This window comes from Pelobates fuscus, chromosome 3 (genome assembly GCF_036172605.1).
Source record: "Pelobates fuscus isolate aPelFus1 chromosome 3, aPelFus1.pri, whole genome shotgun sequence".
Classification (NCBI taxonomy): domain Eukaryota; kingdom Metazoa; phylum Chordata; class Amphibia; order Anura; family Pelobatidae; genus Pelobates; species Pelobates fuscus.
This window is the reverse complement of record NC_086319.1, coordinates 29,214,545-29,235,227: the sequence shown is the minus strand read 5'-3', so window position 1 is coordinate 29,235,227 and position 20,683 is coordinate 29,214,545. Positions and strand designations below refer to the sequence as shown.

At 38.7% G+C, this 20,683-nt stretch overlaps 1 protein-coding gene across 1 annotated transcript in view; it reads right to left on the bottom strand.

The window, feature by feature from the left end:
• Positions 1 to 1,344: 1,344 nt before the first annotated feature.
• ANKRD26 (ankyrin repeat domain containing 26) overlaps positions 1,345 to 20,683 on the bottom strand; it is a 72,003-nt gene continuing 52,664 nt past the window's right edge. The window contains exons 30-42 of the mRNA XM_063446116.1: positions 19,587 to 20,555; positions 17,455 to 17,607; positions 13,322 to 13,497; positions 12,820 to 12,913; positions 11,799 to 11,876; positions 11,498 to 11,632; positions 11,218 to 11,330; positions 10,494 to 10,632; positions 9,007 to 9,297; positions 8,091 to 8,326; positions 7,505 to 7,748; positions 4,422 to 4,467; positions 1,345 to 2,333 (exon numbers count right to left, since the gene is read on the bottom strand). Of these exons, the coding sequence (XP_063302186.1) occupies positions 2,185 to 2,333; positions 4,422 to 4,467; positions 7,505 to 7,748; positions 8,091 to 8,326; positions 9,007 to 9,297; positions 10,494 to 10,632; positions 11,218 to 11,330; positions 11,498 to 11,632; positions 11,799 to 11,876; positions 12,820 to 12,913; positions 13,322 to 13,497; positions 17,455 to 17,607; positions 19,587 to 20,555 (2,823 nt within the window). The 3' untranslated portion in view covers positions 1,345 to 2,184. The remainder of the gene's footprint in view (positions 2,334 to 4,421; positions 4,468 to 7,504; positions 7,749 to 8,090; positions 8,327 to 9,006; positions 9,298 to 10,493; positions 10,633 to 11,217; positions 11,331 to 11,497; positions 11,633 to 11,798; positions 11,877 to 12,819; positions 12,914 to 13,321; positions 13,498 to 17,454; positions 17,608 to 19,586; positions 20,556 to 20,683) is intronic.

Genomic DNA, 20,683 nt, shown 5'->3' with positions numbered 1-20,683 from the left:
CTTGGGTCAAACACTTACGTTCAGCGTCTCCATAGCTGAACTTTCCCTATAGAGATGCATTGATTCAATGCATCTCTGAGGAGATGCTGATAGGCCAGCGCTTGGCTCCGCCCAGCCCACTTGACAATCTCAGCCAATCTAGTGCTTTGGTGTGGCTGAGATTATCAATTCTGATGGGTGCAAGGACCAGTGCAACGCTGGAAAGAAGGTAAGTTTTCTTACCTTTTAAGGGGGGCAAGTCACCTAAATGGTTGTTTTAACACTATAGGGTCAGGAATACAAATGTGTTCCTGACCCTATAGTGTTCCTTTAACTCAGGAAGATGAATCAAAAAGCTCATCCACCGTTACTAACTTACAATGGGGGAAATTTAGCAATAAGTGAGACAATTTGTTACAGAAACAATATGTTGATGAGGACACTTCTCGAAAGAGCCTACAATCTAAAGCCAAATTAGATTTCTGTAGCTGTAATCGAACAGCTAGATGGTTTTCTTGTTGCAGCTATATTCCACCCCACACCCACGTGATCAGTAGTGCTAATCCCCCAGCTATACAGAAGCACTGAAACACAGGGTGCATGCGCATCAGTGATTATCAGCCCATACCCGCTTTTTCTGAAGTGGTTTAGAGTGTTCCCCTTTAGATCAATTGTGAAATTAACCAAAACAAGTACTTGAACAGAAATTTTATTAAGGATTTATACAAGATTTGCAAATATATATCATTTGCCACTTTGTATAGTGACCATATACCAGCAGCTGAAAATATTTATATCTGGTTTGATATCAAGAAACTTATAAAAGGTCTTTAACATGCAAAAGAGAGACAGACACTGAAAAGCTAAACTGGCTGCAAAACATTAGTGTTACGGTTCAAATAAGTTATCCTTTTTTTTTTTTTTAATAAAATGTACATATCCCTGTGAAACCTTTCCTATTTAATCCACATGCTATCCTGAATTACAAGTAGCAGGTACCCAGTGATTTGCGGTAACAAGCACGCATATTGCTTTTTTGTGTGTAAATAATTCATCTTAGCAGCAGTGTAGGAACACCCCATGTTAGCCATAGCACAAAAACACTGGTGGCAGTCCACAGCCAGTTGTAGATTCTCCCAGCCATTTTTACGAAAGTGAATTCTAGTTAAAATGAAAATGGATTTTCCAAATTTTGCCTTAAATGGCCGATTTGGAAAAAAACCCATTTAGGCTCATTTTCAAATTCAGTTTTTTTAATTTATCACAATTCACTATTTAGTGAAACTTCACCAATACAGAAACATGTCTTGAATGCCCCAAAATTAAAAAATTTGTTTCAGTATATCGGTACAATGAAATCCTAAACACTTTATAAAAATACATTCTAAAACTTTCTTGGCACTAAGAATTGTATTTTTTTTTGTAAATACTGTCACAGGATATAGATTTATCAAATAAACATTTGCTAATTAAATATTTTGGAACTGAAAACATGACAAATACATTAACATACATGTATAACATTTGGACTAAATACAGTGGAGAAAATACATCTGGTAAAAAAAATAGTTTAGCAGGTAAAATATGCCTCAAGAACATGCATTTTCATTTGCTAAAATAAATATTTAAAATGTACCGTAGAAATCGAACAGTTGTGGGAATGTTGAAAAGACAAAAACCAAAATAAAATAAAAAAATTGATCAGGTTACCCAAAAGGCAGGATGTTTACTTATATGCATGTTGCAAATTCACAAAAGGTTATGTACATCAACATGTCCCTGCATTATTGGATGTAAACAAAAACTACATCAAAGTACCCTTTTGTCCAAACACCCCACAAATCTTGAGGAATTGCCACCAAACTGGGACTTAAGGGGAATTGAAAGCAGAAATGTAAACTTTAGGCTGAAAAATAGTCAATTCACAATCTCCCTCTTCTCCACAATTCCCCATTTACTGAATAACCTTGCATCATTATCAATTTAATAATAGGAATGCATTGTTTTGTAATTTATTCTATCCCAAACACTTAGCATGGCTATAGGCAACATGTTTCTTAAGGTAACTGATTTTCCTGCAAGTGCAATGTGCAAGAATGCTATGTAACATTTATTATTCACAAAGACCAGGTACAACAATATTCACATTATAATATATAACCATTTAGTGTAAACGATTTACAGTCCATAAAATATCACTAGTGGCTAGATCATGTAATTCTTCTTTAGAACCTCTAGATATTGCTGGGCAGTTCTAGATACTGGGTCTAGATCTGTGTCCGGATTTCTAAAAGTTGCAGCTGTTGAACCGACAGGAGGAACCCTGGTGTATCCCGTCTCCAGTTCTGAATTACCTGTAAAAGTGCACCATCGTTAGTTTCACAAAACCGGTCTAAATGATCACTACTTGTTAATCTTACCTTTTCACATTTGATTGATTATTACAGTAATCCTATCAAGACAGGTTCAGCGTAAAACAGAACTCCTAAAGCAACGCATGTGCAGTTCTTCTCCATGGATGCAGATACCTTGGAGTTGAAGCAGAGTGCCACATGTCACCGCGTTCCAATATTCTCCCAGCAAGCGTGAGCTGTGCTTGCATTGAAATAGCATTGTGACAGACATAGGAAGGACTGCCTGCGGGAGGGTTCTCCTGCTCTTCCGTCAGACAACACATTTTACATATGTTTCTGTTTATATAGAGAGTGAGAGTGTGTGTGAGAGTGAGAGTGTGTGTGAGAGTGAGAGTGTGTGTGAGAGTGAGAGTGTGTGTGAGAGTGAGAGTGTGTGTGAGAGTGAGAGTGTGTGTGAGAGTGAGAGTGTGTGTGAGAGTGAGAGTGTGTGTGAGAGTGAGAGTGTGTGTGAGAGTGAGAGTGAGTGTGAGTGTGAGTGTGAGTGTGAGAGTGAGAGTGAGAGTGTGTGTGTGTGTGTGTGTGTAAAACAATGTTTTTTCTCTAAATTCAAATCCAACGTGTATGTTCCATGACAGTTGCATTTTAATATTAAAACTGAAAAGTAATCTTCAATATACATAATCAGAAAATAAAAAATATTTTCCCTCTATTGGGATTTGGTATTTGTGTTTTTGTCTAATAAATTAGAGTTTTTAGAACCTTCTATCCTGCATCCTGGATTTATATTGGAGGAGAACTCTTACAGCATAGCTGGGCATATGGTATACAGCCGATCTCAGGAGACATCCATGTCTTCCATTCAAGTCTGAGCCAGCTATTTGAGTGGCTCAGCATTATGTGTGTGGGACCATTAGTGTGCTTATTTATTTTCTTTGTATGTGCTATGTTACCCCATGGTCTATTTTCTGTTTAGTTTTTAAGGTGTATATACCTTTTATCCATTTTATGGTAAAAGTGTCTATTATCTGTGTGTTCTCACTAATTCTTTATTTTATGTTGCACTCTTTGTGTGTGGTGGAGTGACCTACATAGGTTATAGCAGAACCTGTTTCTTTCTAACAAAACCCTTTTACCATCTTATAATAATAAACAATGTATTTTGAATATCAATATTCATTGAAACATTAAAGATCTAAAGGTTTATTTTGGTACCGAAAATACATTAGCTATTTGAAATGATACATATATTTTTGATATATTTCCCACTGATTCCAGGGTACCACACGATGCTGGAGAGAAACATACGGTATGTTTTGACGACACAGTGATAAAAGTGACCATTCGTTTTGGTAATACATACAAGCTATAAACACATGGACGGTGTGATTAGTGAAAGAGGTATTGGGGTGTACGCTAGGACTAGGCTTTGTTATTGGTTATTTTACAATTCTAATATCTAGACTATTGTTACGTTTTTTTAGTTAATTACTTTGTAATTAAGTTTCTCTGCTTTATCCAATTTCTCCCTCACTCATACTTATGTATCATGGTCAGTAAAGGTGACACTGAACTATTCTAGAATTTTCATTCTAATCGAGCCGAATTATTTAATGCCTAAATGAAACTGAAATTAAACAATAAATTGAGATAATTTCAAAAATATAATTCTTTAATTATGCTACAGAAAGATGCCTGGCAAGGAAAATAGTATTCTAAATAAAATAAGCAGATGACCCTTAAATTGTCATCAGTTCCATAACTGCACCCTAAAGAACCGTACACACTGCATAAAGTATGTGTCTCCGGAGGGTCATTTTAAAGAAACACGTCTCCAAAATAGTGACTTCTTTTAGCAATGTTATGTTACCTGCAGCTAGGGTGCTCCATCTACATAAGGATTTATTTTTAAACATTTTGAAATGTTCATGGAGAAACCCGCTCTTTGCAATGCAGAATCTGCATAATACATGAATGTGACTTTTTCGAGAACCTAGTATCTTTTCATAGCAAATACCTAGGGATATACACAAACCAAAATATCTTCTGCATCGAGACGTATATCAGAATTCTATAAAACTGTTAACCTACCTTGTTGTAATTCTTTAGCAATACTTTTTTCCAGGTCATGGTGCATCTGAAAAATAAAATTGTGAAATAACGCGGATTATTCTATAAAATGATATTGGTTTATAGTGTGATTCGATGTCCCCTGGAATAGAAAGACACACGATACAGGGTTATGTTAAAAATGTATGACCCCAATAAGGTGTATTTAAAGGGACACTATGCACCAGAACCACTAATGTTTAATGTGGTGGTTCTAAGGAAAACAGAAAAAGTTGTGTTTGCACTTCTCAGACTACAGCAACAATTTGAAAAAAGGCAACCTGTAAGAGCTGTCACTCAAACCCCCCCCCCCCCCCCTTCACGCTTCCCTATGGGGAACCATTTATTTGGTTGAGATCATAAGTATTTATAATCTCAGCCAGTGGAGAAGTGGTGGCAAGACCGGCGCAGCATGTTGGGAATTAAGATAAGCAGTGGTTATAGCCGTTACAACATTTGAGCATCAGGAACATACACATCTGTATTCCTAATACTAGACTGTTCCTTTAATGGGCAATTTATTTTCTTACTAAGTGTTTAACTAAAAGGGACACTCTTGATACTATCACTCAAGAGCTTTAACCAGCCTGCTACAACACTCTTGGACAATAAGCCTTACGCAGTTTATTTTTAATTTTTTTTTTTTTTTTAAAGTTGATATTTTATGCCTTCCGGACAAATAGTGTTCTCTCCATGGCCATGGGCAGTGAGTGGGTGCATACAATCTTCTAGCCAAGCTCATGCACAGTTACATTATACAAAAAATTATATCAGGAAGTATTACTTTACAGAGAGGGTAGTGGATGCATGGAATAGCCTTCCAGCTGAAGTGGTAGAGGTTAACACAGTGAGGGAGTTTAAGCATGCGTGGGATAGGCATAAGGCTATCCTAACTATAAGATAATGCCAGGGACTAATGAAATTATTTATAAAATTGGGCAGACTAGATGGGCCGAATGGTTCTTATCTGCGGTCACGTTCTATGTTTCTATATATGAATTCATCCCATCTGTATGGACATCCCCCATTACCTTTACACAATTACTGATCAGCAGGGGATGCTGTTGATAACACTATCCTGCTAGCATAGCTTATACTAAACTAAACCCTCAAATATAAATGATTTTACTAAAATATTAACTCTACATTGGTAAATGTTTATTTTCATAACAAACTTCTATGTTGTTTCAGTCTCTTTATCTGCTGTACAGATCTGCAGCATACGTTGTCTCCTTATAAATAAATAATTAATTAGTACATTTCATTTTCCATGCATTAACACATGAAATGCTTTGCAGGGAAACGTTTTTTAAACTAAGTGGTTTTCCAGTAAACCTTAAATTGTAGATTGCAGTTCTTTCATTAATATTAGCTTGTTATCTATTAAAAGCATCGGTCTCATAAACCGCTTACTTTATTCGATTCTCAGTGCTGCTTTAGGGAGATATGAAGAGGCTAGAGAAGACAGAGGTTTCGGGAATTCGGTGACCTTATGTTTATCATTAGTTAACTTCAACTCAAAATGAGCAACAAAAATAGTAAAAGAACCAAGTATATACACCGGTCAGCTACAACATTACAACCACTGACTGGTAAAGTGGATAACATGGATTATATTATTACAATGGCAAACAAAATGAGCAAGTGAAAAGATCTGAGTGACTTTGGCAGGGGCCAAATAATGATGGCTAGACAACTGGGTCAGAGCATCTCCAAATCGGCAAGTCTTGTAGGGTGTTCCGAGTATGCAGTGGTTAGCACCTTCCAAAAGTGGTGCAAGGACCGGTGGATCGGCGTAAGAGTCATGGGTGCACCACACTCATTGATGCACGTGGGACTAGCCCATCTGGTCAGATCACACAGAAGAGCTAGTGTAGCTCAAACTGCTAAAAAAAAAAAACAACTTAATTCTGGCCATGATAGAGAGGCGTCAGAACACACTGTGCATCACAGTTTGATGTGTATGGGGGCTGCCTAGCTGACACCAGTCCACTGCTAAAATCACCTACGATGGGGACATGACCGTCAGAACTGGACCATAAAGCAATGGAAGAAGGTTGCCTGGTCTAATGATTCACGTTTTCTTTTAGATCAGGTGCGTGTACGTCTGTTACCCATGGAAGAGATGGCAGCATGATGCGAAAGAAGACAGGCCGGCAGAGGCAGCGATATGCTCTGGGCAATGTTCTGCTGGGAAACCTTGGATCCTGTCTTTAATGTGTATGTTCTTTGACTCATGCCATCTACCACGTACACCCCTACATGGCAATGGTGTTCCCTGATGGCAGTGTCCCTTTTCAGCAGAATAATGCAAGGATATTAGGCAGGTGGTTTTGATGTTTTGGCTGATCAGTGTATCTTTATTTCTCATCTACTCACTTTCTTTCCACAGCCTCCTTATATCCAATCTCCATATACCGTCGTTATTTCACTCCCCTCCTTCCTTATTCCATTTCCTTCACTAGTTCACCTTTCAACCATCCTCATTCTTTTCCATTAACCTGTCAATCAACTTTCTGAATACATAATTTTACCAATGGCCAAAGGCATGGCTTCTATGCAGAGTCCTGACTTGAGATGAAGAACATTAAAACTAGCAGATTTTCCTACTTGCTCTCTCAGCAATTACCCATCACAAATGTGCAATGCACTGAATTAGCTGTAATCGAAAATTAAATTACAAGTGTAACATTCAAGAACCAAGATCATGGTAATCGTTCTCCAGTGATGGAGAAAGAGTTAGTAATATATATATATATATATATATATATATATATATATCCCCCCCCTCCTCCCCCCCCCAAAAAAAACCCACTCACAAACGTAATAAACGTAAGTAATAGAATACGTCTTTACCTTTATAATTATTTTATATATTCAATGTTTAATGAAATGTAATCTGTTAAATAATCTTTGCATATTAAGTAGGAAGACAAACAATTTAATACAAAATTATGAATAAGTGGTGAATCTCACATTTTTATTAAACTATTTTACAGAAGTGGGAAAGCACCAATTCTTATTAACAGAGCTTAAAGCAGAGTTGAAAAGCAGTTGTGGCTGACCTGTGCAAGGTAGGAATCTATTCGGTTTACTGTTAATCCATTTCCAGTCGAACTTAGAAAACTTCCTCCAAGTCCAAAACCCCCATTCATTGCCAAATTCCTGCCGTGAAGTCCAAGCTGACTTGAGTCTAGAATAGGGCTTGTAGCTAGGCTTCCATTTACAATACTGCTTGCAATTAGTGATTTGCTTCTTTGCCTTTCAGTAAGCAGCTTGGTATTCGCTTCTTCAAGCTTTTCACTTGTTCTGTAAAGACGTTGAAAAGTGTTATGTTGGAAAAAACAAAGTCCCACAAAGGGACTATTAGGGTGTACAAGAGAACCAAAAAAGTGGGTAACCCTTATTGTTACAGCCAAGACAAATGCATAAATGTCCAGAGGATACAAATCCAATGGACACAGAATGAGGTTCTTCGCAAAATATACAACTAACACATGACAAATATATATTTAAATAGATTTTATTTTATCAAGTATTTCGAGGAAAAGAGATATATAACAAACCCATTAAAAAAGAGCCATACACCGGTAAAGGCTCTATAATAACAAACGGGGCAGACTCGAATGTAGCAGCCATATGGTTACACACCTTTCTAGTTTTGATGCCAGTACTTTCCTTAGTTTCATCTCTTCTGTGTACAAATCCTTGAACCGATCCAGTTCTGTTAGTGAGGATTCCTTCTGGCACTCGCTTTCTTTCTGTTGGGATTTAATTTTATGGAGTTCTGATTCTAAATCTTGAATTCTGCTTTCCAGCTGGCTCCGTAGAGATGCATCTGTTGCAGATCTTATTTGCTCTAGGGAATCCTGGGCTGCAGCTTGGGTCTAAAACAAATTGTGTGAAATCATCAATGCAGGGAGGAAATGTATATAGAATATATCCCCTTCCTGCATTGTGCAATTCTTACTTTATAAAAATTACGTTCATGTTGGTAAATTTGATTTGGCGTTAACTCATTAAAATCAAAATCTGCCTCTGAATTTCAAAATTTGTAGTCCCAGTATTACACGTGTATTTACAAAAAGCAATTTGCAATCAAATAGATCTATTTTTCCAGAATTGCAAATAAAATTAGTAGAGTTCAGTCTTCGTCCAACCAAAAAATGAATTGCCTAAATTAAAATCAGGAATTTGTCAAACATGGAATTCATCTCGACTGCCTCAGAACATGGGGATTTCGGCTTCCCAGCTTTTTGCACAAAGTAGTAATAACCGCAACATTCAGGAAATTCTTAAAAAAATAAATAACATTTAATTACATTATTAAAATGGGAAGGGGATAAGACTGAGGGTTAAAATTCTACAAGGCTGAAAATGTAAAGGCCAATATATCTATCTCCTGTGTTGTGAGATGGGACTAATGAAATTAATTTGAGGGGTCTGCTGGACCGTCTTAGATTCCCCCCATCCCATTTCCAAAATTCTATAATCTCTATCACATAAATCTCACTCTCCATTTACACCCTATGTATTTAGTGAAAGCACTTCATATGGACATTATTACCTGAAGGAACAGATTGACTTCTTCTAATTTCTGTCGTAGCTCTTGCCTCCCTCTCTCTTCTATTTCCCTTTTGAAGTGTTCCATTGTGCTCTGATCCATTTTGCTTGACTCCAGATGTCTCTTTAAGTCAGCCACTTCCCCTTCAAGGTGCCGCTGTCCCTTCTCTTGCCGTTCGTGTTTCCTATGTAAATGCTTAATGGAATACAACTGTTCCTGCAGATCACGATTTGCTGATTCCAGCTGCTTATATCTCATCGATTCTCTTTCCAAACTGACGGAAAGTTGCTCAATCTGCACGACATAAGTTATTTACATTAAAAATATTGATGACATAAAAATCTATCACATTCTGTAGCGGAACATAGTCTGGTAAGAGAGACAGTCTCTTGCTCATAAGGAGCTCAGATATTATCAACAAGTACAAATTGGCAAGCTAGAAATTCTGTAAACACATTTTGTCAATCATTCCTTTTACGGATTTAGTATATATCGCTGTAATATTCATCAACTTAAACCGTATTTTTAAAGATTAACAAGGGGAAATGGCACAATGGATACAAAGTGCATTGATGCAGTTTTCTTTAATAATAACTCGTTAGCTATAAGACGATCCATGGCAACAGTGAATTATTTGCTTAAAGGAACAGTCCAGGCACAAAGCATTCCAGCTTCCTCGAGTGCTTTTTGTGCCATCTAATTTTCCTTTTTAGAACACGTTCTAAGAGTGTTGGAAATGTTTAAGTGACAGCTGGGGAGGACTTCTTCCACTTCCGTTAGCCTCACACGGCTGTACTACAACTCACTGAGAAGCATTTGAAAGCCGCAATTGCATGAATGTTATTGGCTCCAGCACCGAGAATTCCCAGTGATATGTATATGTATTCCCTGGCACACTGAAGCAGTTTTTGATTTAACCCCCCCCCCCCCCCCCAAAAAAAGTTTGTTTTCAACGGTTTTCTACTACTGCTTCATCTCATTAAACTGGTTATTGTGCCTGGAATCCCTGGTATTGTCTTTTCAATCAGCAGTAAACAGTTTTTAATGTTTTTATGTTTTAATGCTAAACGAGAGTCCCCAGAAGCCCCTCCCATCTGTGCTGCTTTGGCTATCGAGGAAGTATTAACCTGAGCAGAGATGGGCAGCTGTGATTGGCTGAGAGCATCAGCTGACTGCTTTTAGCCTATCAGAGCTCCAACTGATGTATGAAGGGTATGACTAAAGGAAGTGTGTACTTTCTGCCTTAGCCACACCTCTAGAAGTGGCCAGGAACCTGATTTAGTGATAAACAGCTCAAACATCACCAGGGATCTCCAGGCACTATAACCAATTCAAAGGCAGGAAATGGTTATAGTGACTACAGAGTCCTTTTTAATGTATTATAGATTAGTGTGCTTATAAAATATTCCCTTCTGATGTAATAGTTATAAAAAAACAAACCCAACTCAAACTTATACTGTAAAACGTCAATTCAGAAGAGACAGTGATACCTTATCTTTTAATCTAGAACGCTCAGAATCGGACTCAATGCTTTTGTGTGCGGATCCATCTTCAGGTCTGCTCTGTCGGTGGCCAAGGGATTCAAATTCTTTCAGTTTCTTTTTAGTGGTTTTCAAAAGTTTCTTCATCCTACAGAAAACAAGACCATAAATTGGTACCTGCGACCGAGGAACAAAGCTGCTATGGTGAAATGCATTCCAGAGGCACTAGTTCGAAATGTGAAGCACCATAACCACTACATGTAAAAGTATTCGTTTAGGTGTATAGATGCTGCCCGTTTTCCAAGACAACTTGTTATTTCTAAGAAACAGCACGCCTCAGATAGACCGATGGGAGGGAGGTGGGGAATAAAACTACGCTAAACGTGAAACACGACGATGTTAAAAATATATAGAACTATATTTAATGTACGATTGTTCCTAAAACACTGTATCAAACTTTATAAAACTGTTCTGCACAGGACATGACTGTTTACTGTACAAAATGAAGGGCTCAGAGGAATTAACACAGTTATCTGTGCATTTAATGCACCCTTCTGTAACACATGGGTGTGTATTTGAGAAAAAAAAAAAAGTTCCAAAAGTGAGGGAATCAGAATGAACGGTTTACTGTTTTTTATGGCATTTGCTTCATATTTAGAATTTCCCCCCCAGAACTGCACTTTATACATAAGCCCCAATGCACTGTGAGTAATCGGATTCCTGCAAGTTTTACCCAGTCAAGTCTCTGTGTAATTCACTGTTTCTCTTCACTTCCTGATCAAACCGCGATTCAACAGATTTCTTCATTTCTGCCAGTTTCTTCACTTTTTTACGTTCACGATCAACCTTCAAAAGATAAACCAGTGAAAGGATAGAATTTCTTTCCAAGCTTATACACATGGTTTATCGAATGACTCAGCATATGAAAGCACAATAGATACCATTTAGAACAAAGTCACAGGATCTCAGCCCCCTTAGATGTGAGCTTTATCAGTCATATATTAAAACTTTACCTGTTCAACCAAATCTGACTTTTCTCTATCGAGCTCTGCCAGGCGAATGCCTAATCGGGATCGGGACTTGAGTTCTTCTTCCCACATGCTGTGAGACTCATGGGCATTCATAGACAATGCAGTCTGTTTAGAAACCTAAAACAACGGAACCACAGAGGGGTCTTTACAATCCAAACACAGAATTACTGCTTTATATTTACATTTCGAGAAAGAGATTATTTTATTTCCTCGTTTTAAGCAATTTCATGTGTTCCTTGCAGTAAGTTTATATAAGGAGTTATGCTAATAATTATATATTTACCTGCTGGTTCAATTTCTCTTCCAAGCCCATTTTTGATGATTGCAAACCTGTTAATAAATCTTCCATGCGATTCCGATTCTACGTAAAAAATAAATAGAACAACATAAATCAATAAGAGAGATTGATATAGTCACAGATTTCTATAGATGGAGCCGCACACCCACACACAACGAATGCATTGTGCTACTCTGGTGAATCCAGCTGTCCCTCTCTCTAATTGTAATAACATTCTGGATACGCGATGACTTCGGTTTATATTGTACAATACAGACCATTAATGCCATAAAGGGCATGTCGGCTATAAAAAGGACGAGAGAAACATGTACACCTGCAATGCAGTGTGATAAATCATTGATGCTAGTGGATGTGTAATGTACAAGTCGTATAGACATACTTTAACTCTATATATCTTATTCTTACATTTGCTAAAGCACAGGCCTAGTAATTGTATTCTTTACATGGATCTAATATTTCACTAGCAAACAATTGTGGGCTCCAGTGCAGATGTTGTACACAAGTGGGGGGAAAAAAAAAATAACTTGCAAATTAAATTCAGATAATAAATCCAATGGACTGGTCAAATCTAGAGCTTAATAAAATCATTTAATGCTGCTGGAACCCTTGGGAATGTACCCATTATCGTGGGTTTTGATTAAATAAGCTTTCCTAATAATGAATCTACAAAAATTCAAAAATAATTTAATAGTGACTTCTGCAGATAAAATCATTAAGAAAGTTTTCCTAACAGTATTGAATCATGTCTAAAACATACTAAATTGAGGCCAATGTCAGACTACCCTTGCAAAAAGCACGGTGAGGAGGGAAAAATCTCCCAAACTACCCATGTGAACCAGTGTTTTGAATTTATCTCTTCACATGCCATAGCATGTAATCCCACTAGCAGTTATGCACAAGAAGCATGTCTATGCTTCGAAGCTGGTCTCGGTGTGCAAGTGGTTTTAAGCAGAAAGCACGACTAATGGGGTTAACGAATGAATAAACGGATACATCTGGTTCTTACTGAAACGGATTCCTGTAGCTCTCTCTGAAGGATTTCAATTTGAGTTGTTTGATGCTTTGCAGTCGCCTCAATTTTGGCATTTTCAATTTCAAGCCTGGAACAAGGCAACGTGATAAAAATGAATAAACCATCAATTATGCAAAGAAAATATGGAACTATATTGGTTTCCTTTATTGCCGAAAAAGTGAAATTTGTGAATTTTAGGCGAAATAACTTGCCAACTCTTCCATCACATCTTGGCTAATCTGCCCTGAATTTTGCAATTTACTTTTCAGTTTTGTTTATGAACCATATAGACCTAGTGAAAGAAATTCCTTCGAAATATTTCTGAAGGTGCCATCATCCTTATGGCAGTGACTGGTGCCATACATGTTTGATTCCGAATGTAATGGAATGAATGACTAACACTGGAACAAAGTTAGGAAAAAATAAAGAATTGCGTTTTTTAACCATAACTGTGATCAAACAATCATGAATATTATAAACGCCGTGTTGTACCTACTTTTGCACGTGCTCTTCCAGCTGCTTGGCAGATTTTTCTGCGGCGGCAGTTGCGGTGGAAAACTCCTGCGCTTTCTGAACTGCCACAACGATTTCTCTCTCCTTGTCATCTAATAAGTTCTTTAATTGGTGGTTAAGTCGTTCTGACTGAATAAACTGATCTTCTAAATCTTGTAGCTATAAGAAAACCAAAACAAAAAACTTAGCTTAGAACTTCCCAAGTCAACTACAAAACGTAAAATTAAGTGTAAAACAAATCCAACAAACGGGAAAGCAACACAAACGGGCACGTTAATTTAAAAAATAATAATATTTAACATGTTATACATACACATACAATAAGGAATGTATGGGATGTGGAGCTTAGTAGTAATAGCAGTTTCCCGATGTAAAAACATAAAATTGCTGCAAATTAACAGGTGCTGCTCTTGTGCTTTTAATTTAATTTTTCATTTTGCATTTAAGTGGAAGGTTCTATGGGCTGAATGCGGATCTGTCACTTTTTTGGGTGTTTGCATATTTTGCAAAGCCCCACGAAAGTGACATCTGCGGTGAAGGTTTAGGGGGTGCAGGGGGAAGTGTTTGTATTTACCTGAAGCTGTCCCTCGTGGCCGCCATCCTCACTTTACTCATCCTCTTCTGCTCCTGGTTACATCTGCCAGGAGCAGCAAAATACACCACTGAGCCTTATAGAGGATCCCGTGAGAGCCCCATAGACCGATGCCTGAATCCCACTTGTGACAGCTACTGGGTTTGGATAGAAGTTAAAGGAACAATATAGGGTCAGGAACTCAAAAATGTATTCCTGACCATATATAGTGTTAAAACCACTATCTAGACCTTTGGCTCACACTCAAACCCCCTATATATAGTAAAATCTTACCTTTATTCCAGTCTGCTGGTGCTGACTCTGCCCCTAATCTGCCACCTTAGCTGACTTCATCAGAAGTGATGAACTCTGCCAATTACACTGCTTTCCCATAGGAAAGCAATGGATTGGCTGAGTTTGCCAAGGAAGAGGGCCAGGGAGTGGACCCAAACACCAACCTGCCCAATCAGCATCTCCTCAGCGATGATGCATTGAATCAGGAAAGTTCAGTGTCTCCATGCAGAGAGCACCTCTAGTAGCCATCTGAGAAGTGGCCACTGCACGTGTCCCTAGATTGTAATGTGAACACTGCCGTGTTTACTGCAAAAAGGCTGCAGGGAGAGACTATACTCACCAGAACAAATACATTAAGCTGTAGTTGTTCTGATGACTATAGTGTCCCCTTAACAGAGCTCTCAGCCTTTTGTCAACCTCAGATTTACCATAATACAAAGTAGTCCCAACTCTGTTTTAGGTTATCTTTGGATTGTGTTGGAACTTTAATTACATTTTAAAGCAGTCAAGATCAGTAGTTTGTAAAGATTGTAACTTTGTGAAATACTGAAAAGTGACAAAGACGCTTTAACAGAAGTGCCTCATCTTTATGAGAAAACAATACAACACAAGTCATTGTAATAAGCATAAAAATCCTTTAAAAAAAAAAAGCCAAAACAAAAAAGAAAATGTAACTGTACATTCAGAAAGGATGGGGAGAATCGTTTTCCATGCCATAATCATACCTATCTGGACTAGTCGCAAGAAAGGTAAGGTCCTCCTAAGAATGTCCTCCAGTTTTAAGGGCCTAACCCTGTATAGTGAGCGTATAATGCTATGTTAGAGATTAGCCCCAGACGAAGGCGCAATACTATAGTGTCGAAAAGTGCGTCGGGCGGTTTTAAACACTTCGTTTTTAGTTTGTTTTGGTTACTTTGGGCTTTAGGTGATGGGTATTCGTGTTATTTAATTTTAGCTTGGAGGGGAGGTTGTCTTGAGGTGTCTTCAGACTGTTTAGCCTTGCGGCTACCGCTCGGATCCCGGTTCCATCTGTATGGAAGTTTAAGGATACTTACTTGCTTTAATGTTGGGGGGTATGATTACTCCTATAGAGGGACTTACTAGGGAGTCCGGGTGGGAGAGTGTTATAGGGTACTTTTCTCTTACATAGCATTGTACGCTACTCTTCATTATTAGCACCAGCACGATCTATATTACACATAGAATCCAACAGCAGTCTGACACTCTTTGACAGTCCAAGCTTGCAGCCAACGCCTGGACCTCGGTCCCACTCTTGCAGGTTACATCTAGACTCCCTAGTTCTCCCGTGTTTATTTAATTACTCGAGGGAGCTCTGAGGAGCATTTAACATTTACCTGCTCGTATGCTAGGGGCATTACAGCTACTTGTCTGGGATTTTATATTGGGACTTTTTAGGGAATCCGGGTGTTAGTTGGTCATACAGTACTACTCTATTGTATTAGAGTGGATGTTTCTCTTTTGGAATTAGTATCTATACTTAAAAGTAGAACCTGAGGACAGTTCGTTACTTTTCTAATGCCTTGGAGATTCACTGTCTGGCAAACGCGGATCGGTGTCCGTACACGCTGATGTTAACCCCTCAAGGCTCTACCGTTCTGAGAGAACCTCAAAGGATACGGTTTCTATTTTAGACAGTACCCATCTTATAACAGTGAGACCTCTATTTAACGGTATGACTATATAAACGCGAGTCTGATACTGTATTACATAGGATCAGTTTGGGTTTTCACCGATAGCTTGCCTGTGTACATTTGAGTTATTCTATATACTACCGAATCACTATATAGGCTGCAGTTTATTACGTCTTAAGTTAACACATACTGTTCTCTAGAGGTAGACTTGCATGCACAAGCTCCTGTGGGCATTTATATATAGATCCATTCGTATTACCCCAAGTAGAGATACTTAGAAGACATTTAGTGATAAGTTAGTTTTCAGAAATGCTGTACCTTCTGTAGTATTCGCTGATCTTATTTGTCTATTTTTTTTTAAGCCTTCCCCCTCTTTTTTTTTAATCATTTGCAATGATTGCATTTAGTAGATATACCACGCATTTGCACTCTAAGCTATTTAATAAAGGTAATTTACCCTCATAGTGGTATGCGTCGGTAATATCTAATCTAGTTATTTTTCACTACACTGTGCTTTGCACAACTACTTATTGGGATTCACTATCCTTCCTTAATCTGTTTCAGCTCTATGCATTAGTGTCACTCCAATAATCTGGTTCCCAGTGGGAACATTCGTTTTTCTATCTGGACTACTCTCCTACTTCTCCATTTTCTAAAAAATATTAAAAAAAAAAAATTGTCCTAAAACCATTCTTTAACGTGGACACTCAGATTTATGATAGGTACAGGAATCTTACTGAAATCAAAGGAATAAAATCTGGCAGAGAAAATTCCCCAGCTAAATTTGTAGCTAACTAGGTACATCCTCAGGTGTGTATTTGTATCTTTTTAAGAATATTATCATCACGGCACATATAAAAGGGGGGTTTAAATTATTGCTTGGAGCCCTCCTTTAATGTTTTAAGTAATGCGCATGCAATCCCTGCCAGAAGAAATGTATTATTGGACGAGATCAGAGACAGCAGTATAGATCAGCTTCTTGTGTCTGCACAAATTGGGTATACAGTCATTGTTTATTTTTACATAAATAAAGCATTTTAAGGGAAAGATAAGGTTTATGTGCAGTACAAAGTTCCAAATCCTGATGTGTGACCGCTAAAAACAATGTGTCCCTCCCCCCACCCCCCATTTGTTTTAGTCTAAGTGATTGGTAAGCAACTTAAAAGACACATTATAGGATCAGGAACACAAACATATATTCCTGACCCAACCGTGTTAAAAACGCCATCTAGCCCCCCCCCGCTCCCCTTATCCCCCTATATATAGTAAAATCTTACATGTTTTTTTCCAATCTGCTGCTCCTGGCTCTGCCCCTGATCTACCTCCTTGGCTAACATCAGCAGAAGTTATGATCCGAGCCAATCACAATGCTTTCCCATAGGAAAGCATTGGATTGGTTATGACTGTCAAGGAGGCAGATCAGAGACAGAGCCAGCCAAATTTTTTTTAAACTAAACGCAGAGACAACTAATACAGGTTTGTTTTCCTAATGCTACAGTGTTCCTTTAAAGACCAATCACATGCCATACAGGCATGGACTATCCTGCGTTGGCAGCTTTCATTAAATAAACAGGACATTTATATGTATATTCGAGTTACCTTATTTCTACACTTTTCCACTTCTTTTTGAAGGTTCTGCTTCTCTTCTTCCAAGTCATTTCGATATCGCGTTATCACCTCCAGGGAAGCCTCAGACATCGATAACTTCTTAAACGCATCAGCCAGTTCCTGCTGCAGCTGCCTCCGTGCACTCTGAGAGTATATATTTTGTCAATATGAAACAAATCAGCCATGTTTTCTTAACATATAATAAATACAAACAAATGTATTAGTGCGTAAATTCCTGCAAGAGTATTCTTACTGGCTGTAGGGAGACCCCCATGACATAGATGCACAAAACAAGCAAAGAGTTTAGCAGTAGGGTTACTGGCACTGAAAGGGTTAATATTGCGGCTCTAGGATGGGTGTGTGAACTGAAGAGGACTGCACTAAACAATTATTTCAATGTTTGGCCTGGTTGTCTCACTTTCTGAATTGATAGACTAGTGGGATTTCCGATCTGTAAGGTCGCTGCTGAATTTGTGCACCCTTTCTCTTTAATGACAGCTCTAGAACAAGCGTGTCAAACTCAAAGGCTAACTTGGACCAAATAAACAAGGTTTCAGTTTGCGGGCCGCAAAAAAACAAAAACTCCAGTTTTCATATAAATGTAGGTTTATTTTGAAAAGTACAATATAAAAAATGTTGTCTAAATGATGTTCTCACGCTCGTAGGGCTTCAAAGTAAACAAAAGAGCGAATTTATTTTAAGGAGACATGCATTTGCATATAACCAATGTTTAAGTCAAACTACCTTGACATATTAAGACAAGTTTGGTAATAGGACTAAAATGGTGACTGTATGCTGTTGCACAGATGTAAAAAACAAATTAAGTTTTTTGATTTTGAAGTCCGATGAGTTTGTTCTTCAATTTGGCTGAGATCTTTAAACTTGATCTCAGCCAATCCAATGCTTTCCCATATTGTGCATGTGAGGCAAAAAGCTGCGCAGCCAATCAGCATCTCCATGGGGAGCGTTCAGCACCTCCATGCAGGCCCAATCTAATACACTGCCCTCCTCCCTCCACTCTAATTGAATACACTACCCCTCCCTCCCCAATTTAAAACACTGCTCTCCCCCAATTTCGCACACGGTTCCCTCCTTCTCCCAATTTAACACAGTGCCCCCTCACTCCCCCAATTTAACACACTGCCCCCTCCCACCTCTCTAACACACTGCCCCCTCCCCCCAAATTATTACATTTCCCCCCTCTCTCCCCCATATTAATACACTGCCCCCTCTCCCTCCCTCCCTCAAACTAATATACTCCCTCCCTCAAACTAATACACTGTCCCCTCTCCCTCCCTTAAACTAATATACTGCCCCCTCTCCCCAATTTAATACACTGGCCCTCTCCCTCCCCTTCCCCCAAAATTAATACACTGGCTCCCCTCCCCAATTTAACACACTACACAGGAAGGCCCCCAAAGCCCCTCTTCTCCTACCTTAAGATGAGCTGTCCTCCAGTTCCAGGCCTGCTTTTCTCTGCTTAAGCAGGCCAGACGCTCCTCTGGCACTGCGAGCAGGAGGGAAGGGGAAGTGGCTGACCTCCTCTGCAAACAGACAGCCACGCTGTGCTCTTGTGGCCGTGGGAGGGAAGACCAGCATCAGACAGGAAATTTCTTTCCTGTCTTGCGGCTGGTCACAGCCACAGCACAAAGCGCCCCAGGGCACGCGGGCCACAAATATATTCATTATGGGCCGCAAGTTTGACATGCTTGCTCTAGAACCATTACTTTGAATTTTCATTTTTAGTATTCAAACAAATGCGAGTCTAGTAGTATCAGGGTTTTACTGGCCTTTTTTTTTTTTTTTTTTTTTTTTAAAGAATCTCAGTGAACATGAACAAAATAAAAATAGCAAAATCATGTTGTTTGAAGAAAACCAGCAGCTCATGTAAAGATCTGGAAGTAGCTGCAAGTGCCAGGAAGTAGATCCTGGTTCTCTGACCGCAGCTTTCATTCAATTTTCCGCATCTCCCATGCATTTGTTTTTGTGAGCAACTGACTAGGAAAATAATTCACGTGTGGACAGCTGTCCAGCTTCATTTAAATATTATGCACCAAGATTTATGCTCTACTGGACATTTGAAACACTGTATTAGATATTAATAAACAAAAATTGTTTCGTACCTCTCCCTCTACTTTCTCAGTCTCAAGCCGGTAGACTTGCTCTCGCAGTTCATTTGACTTATTGATTAAGTCTTTGTTTCTTTCTTCCACCAAGTGAACTTGCCTCTCGGTATCAGCGCGCAGCTTGCTGAATATATCCGTAAACTTGTCTTGGGCATCGGTCACTAACTTATCTTTAAAGATTCCTTTACTCTGCATGTCTTCTAACTGCTGCCGAAGCTGCATGTTCTCGCTTTGAATCTGAGCTAGTCTCTCTTGCCTGGATTCGAGTATTATAGTATTTTTGTTTATCTGGTCTTTCTCAGTTTGGAGCGTACTCTCGAGTTCCTTTATTCTGCATTGAGCTTGAGTCAAATCCCTTTGTGTACTTTCTAAAAGTACGACCTTCTCCTGGAAGGATAACCCTCGTCGGTGAAGATCACATTCCAGTTCATTACTTTTGGCTTCAGCTCTGCTCAGTTGCTGAGACAAGTTTTTATTGTTTTCACGTATGCTGGACAACTCGTGGTCTAACTTGTCCTTTGAACGCATCCACTCATCTCGTTCCCTTTGAAAGGTGCGTTCAACTTCTGTTTTTAACATCTGACTTTTTTCCTGATCCTGTTGCGTAGAATTCAGACGGGAACGGAACAACTCCAGTTCGGTTTCTAGTCTTTCTTTGGCCTGTTTTTCATGCTCGAGCTTAGTGCAGAATATCGTAGCTTCTGTTTTCAGTGCATTAAGTTGTCCATTATACTGAATTAAATTCTGAGTTAAAGCTTCCTCGTTAATTTTTAGGTCTCTTTTAAGGTCATCAACCTTTTCTTTTAACACCTCATTTTCATCCAGGTATTGGCGCTTTTCTTCTTCATTTTGACACTGGACCTTTTCTAGTTCTTGCTTAAGTAAAGTGATTTCTTCTTGCAGTGTATGATTCCTTTGTGATAAGTCTTTCTCTCTCTCTGTAGTTTCTGAAGGTTGGCTATGGACCTGTAAATGCAAAGATTTAGATTACTTTTCATGCATTTGTGATATATAAATTAATACTGTTGTTCTTGTACTGGCAGGGGCGGACTGAGAACCCTCAGGGCCCCCGGGCAAAATAAATCAAGGGCCCT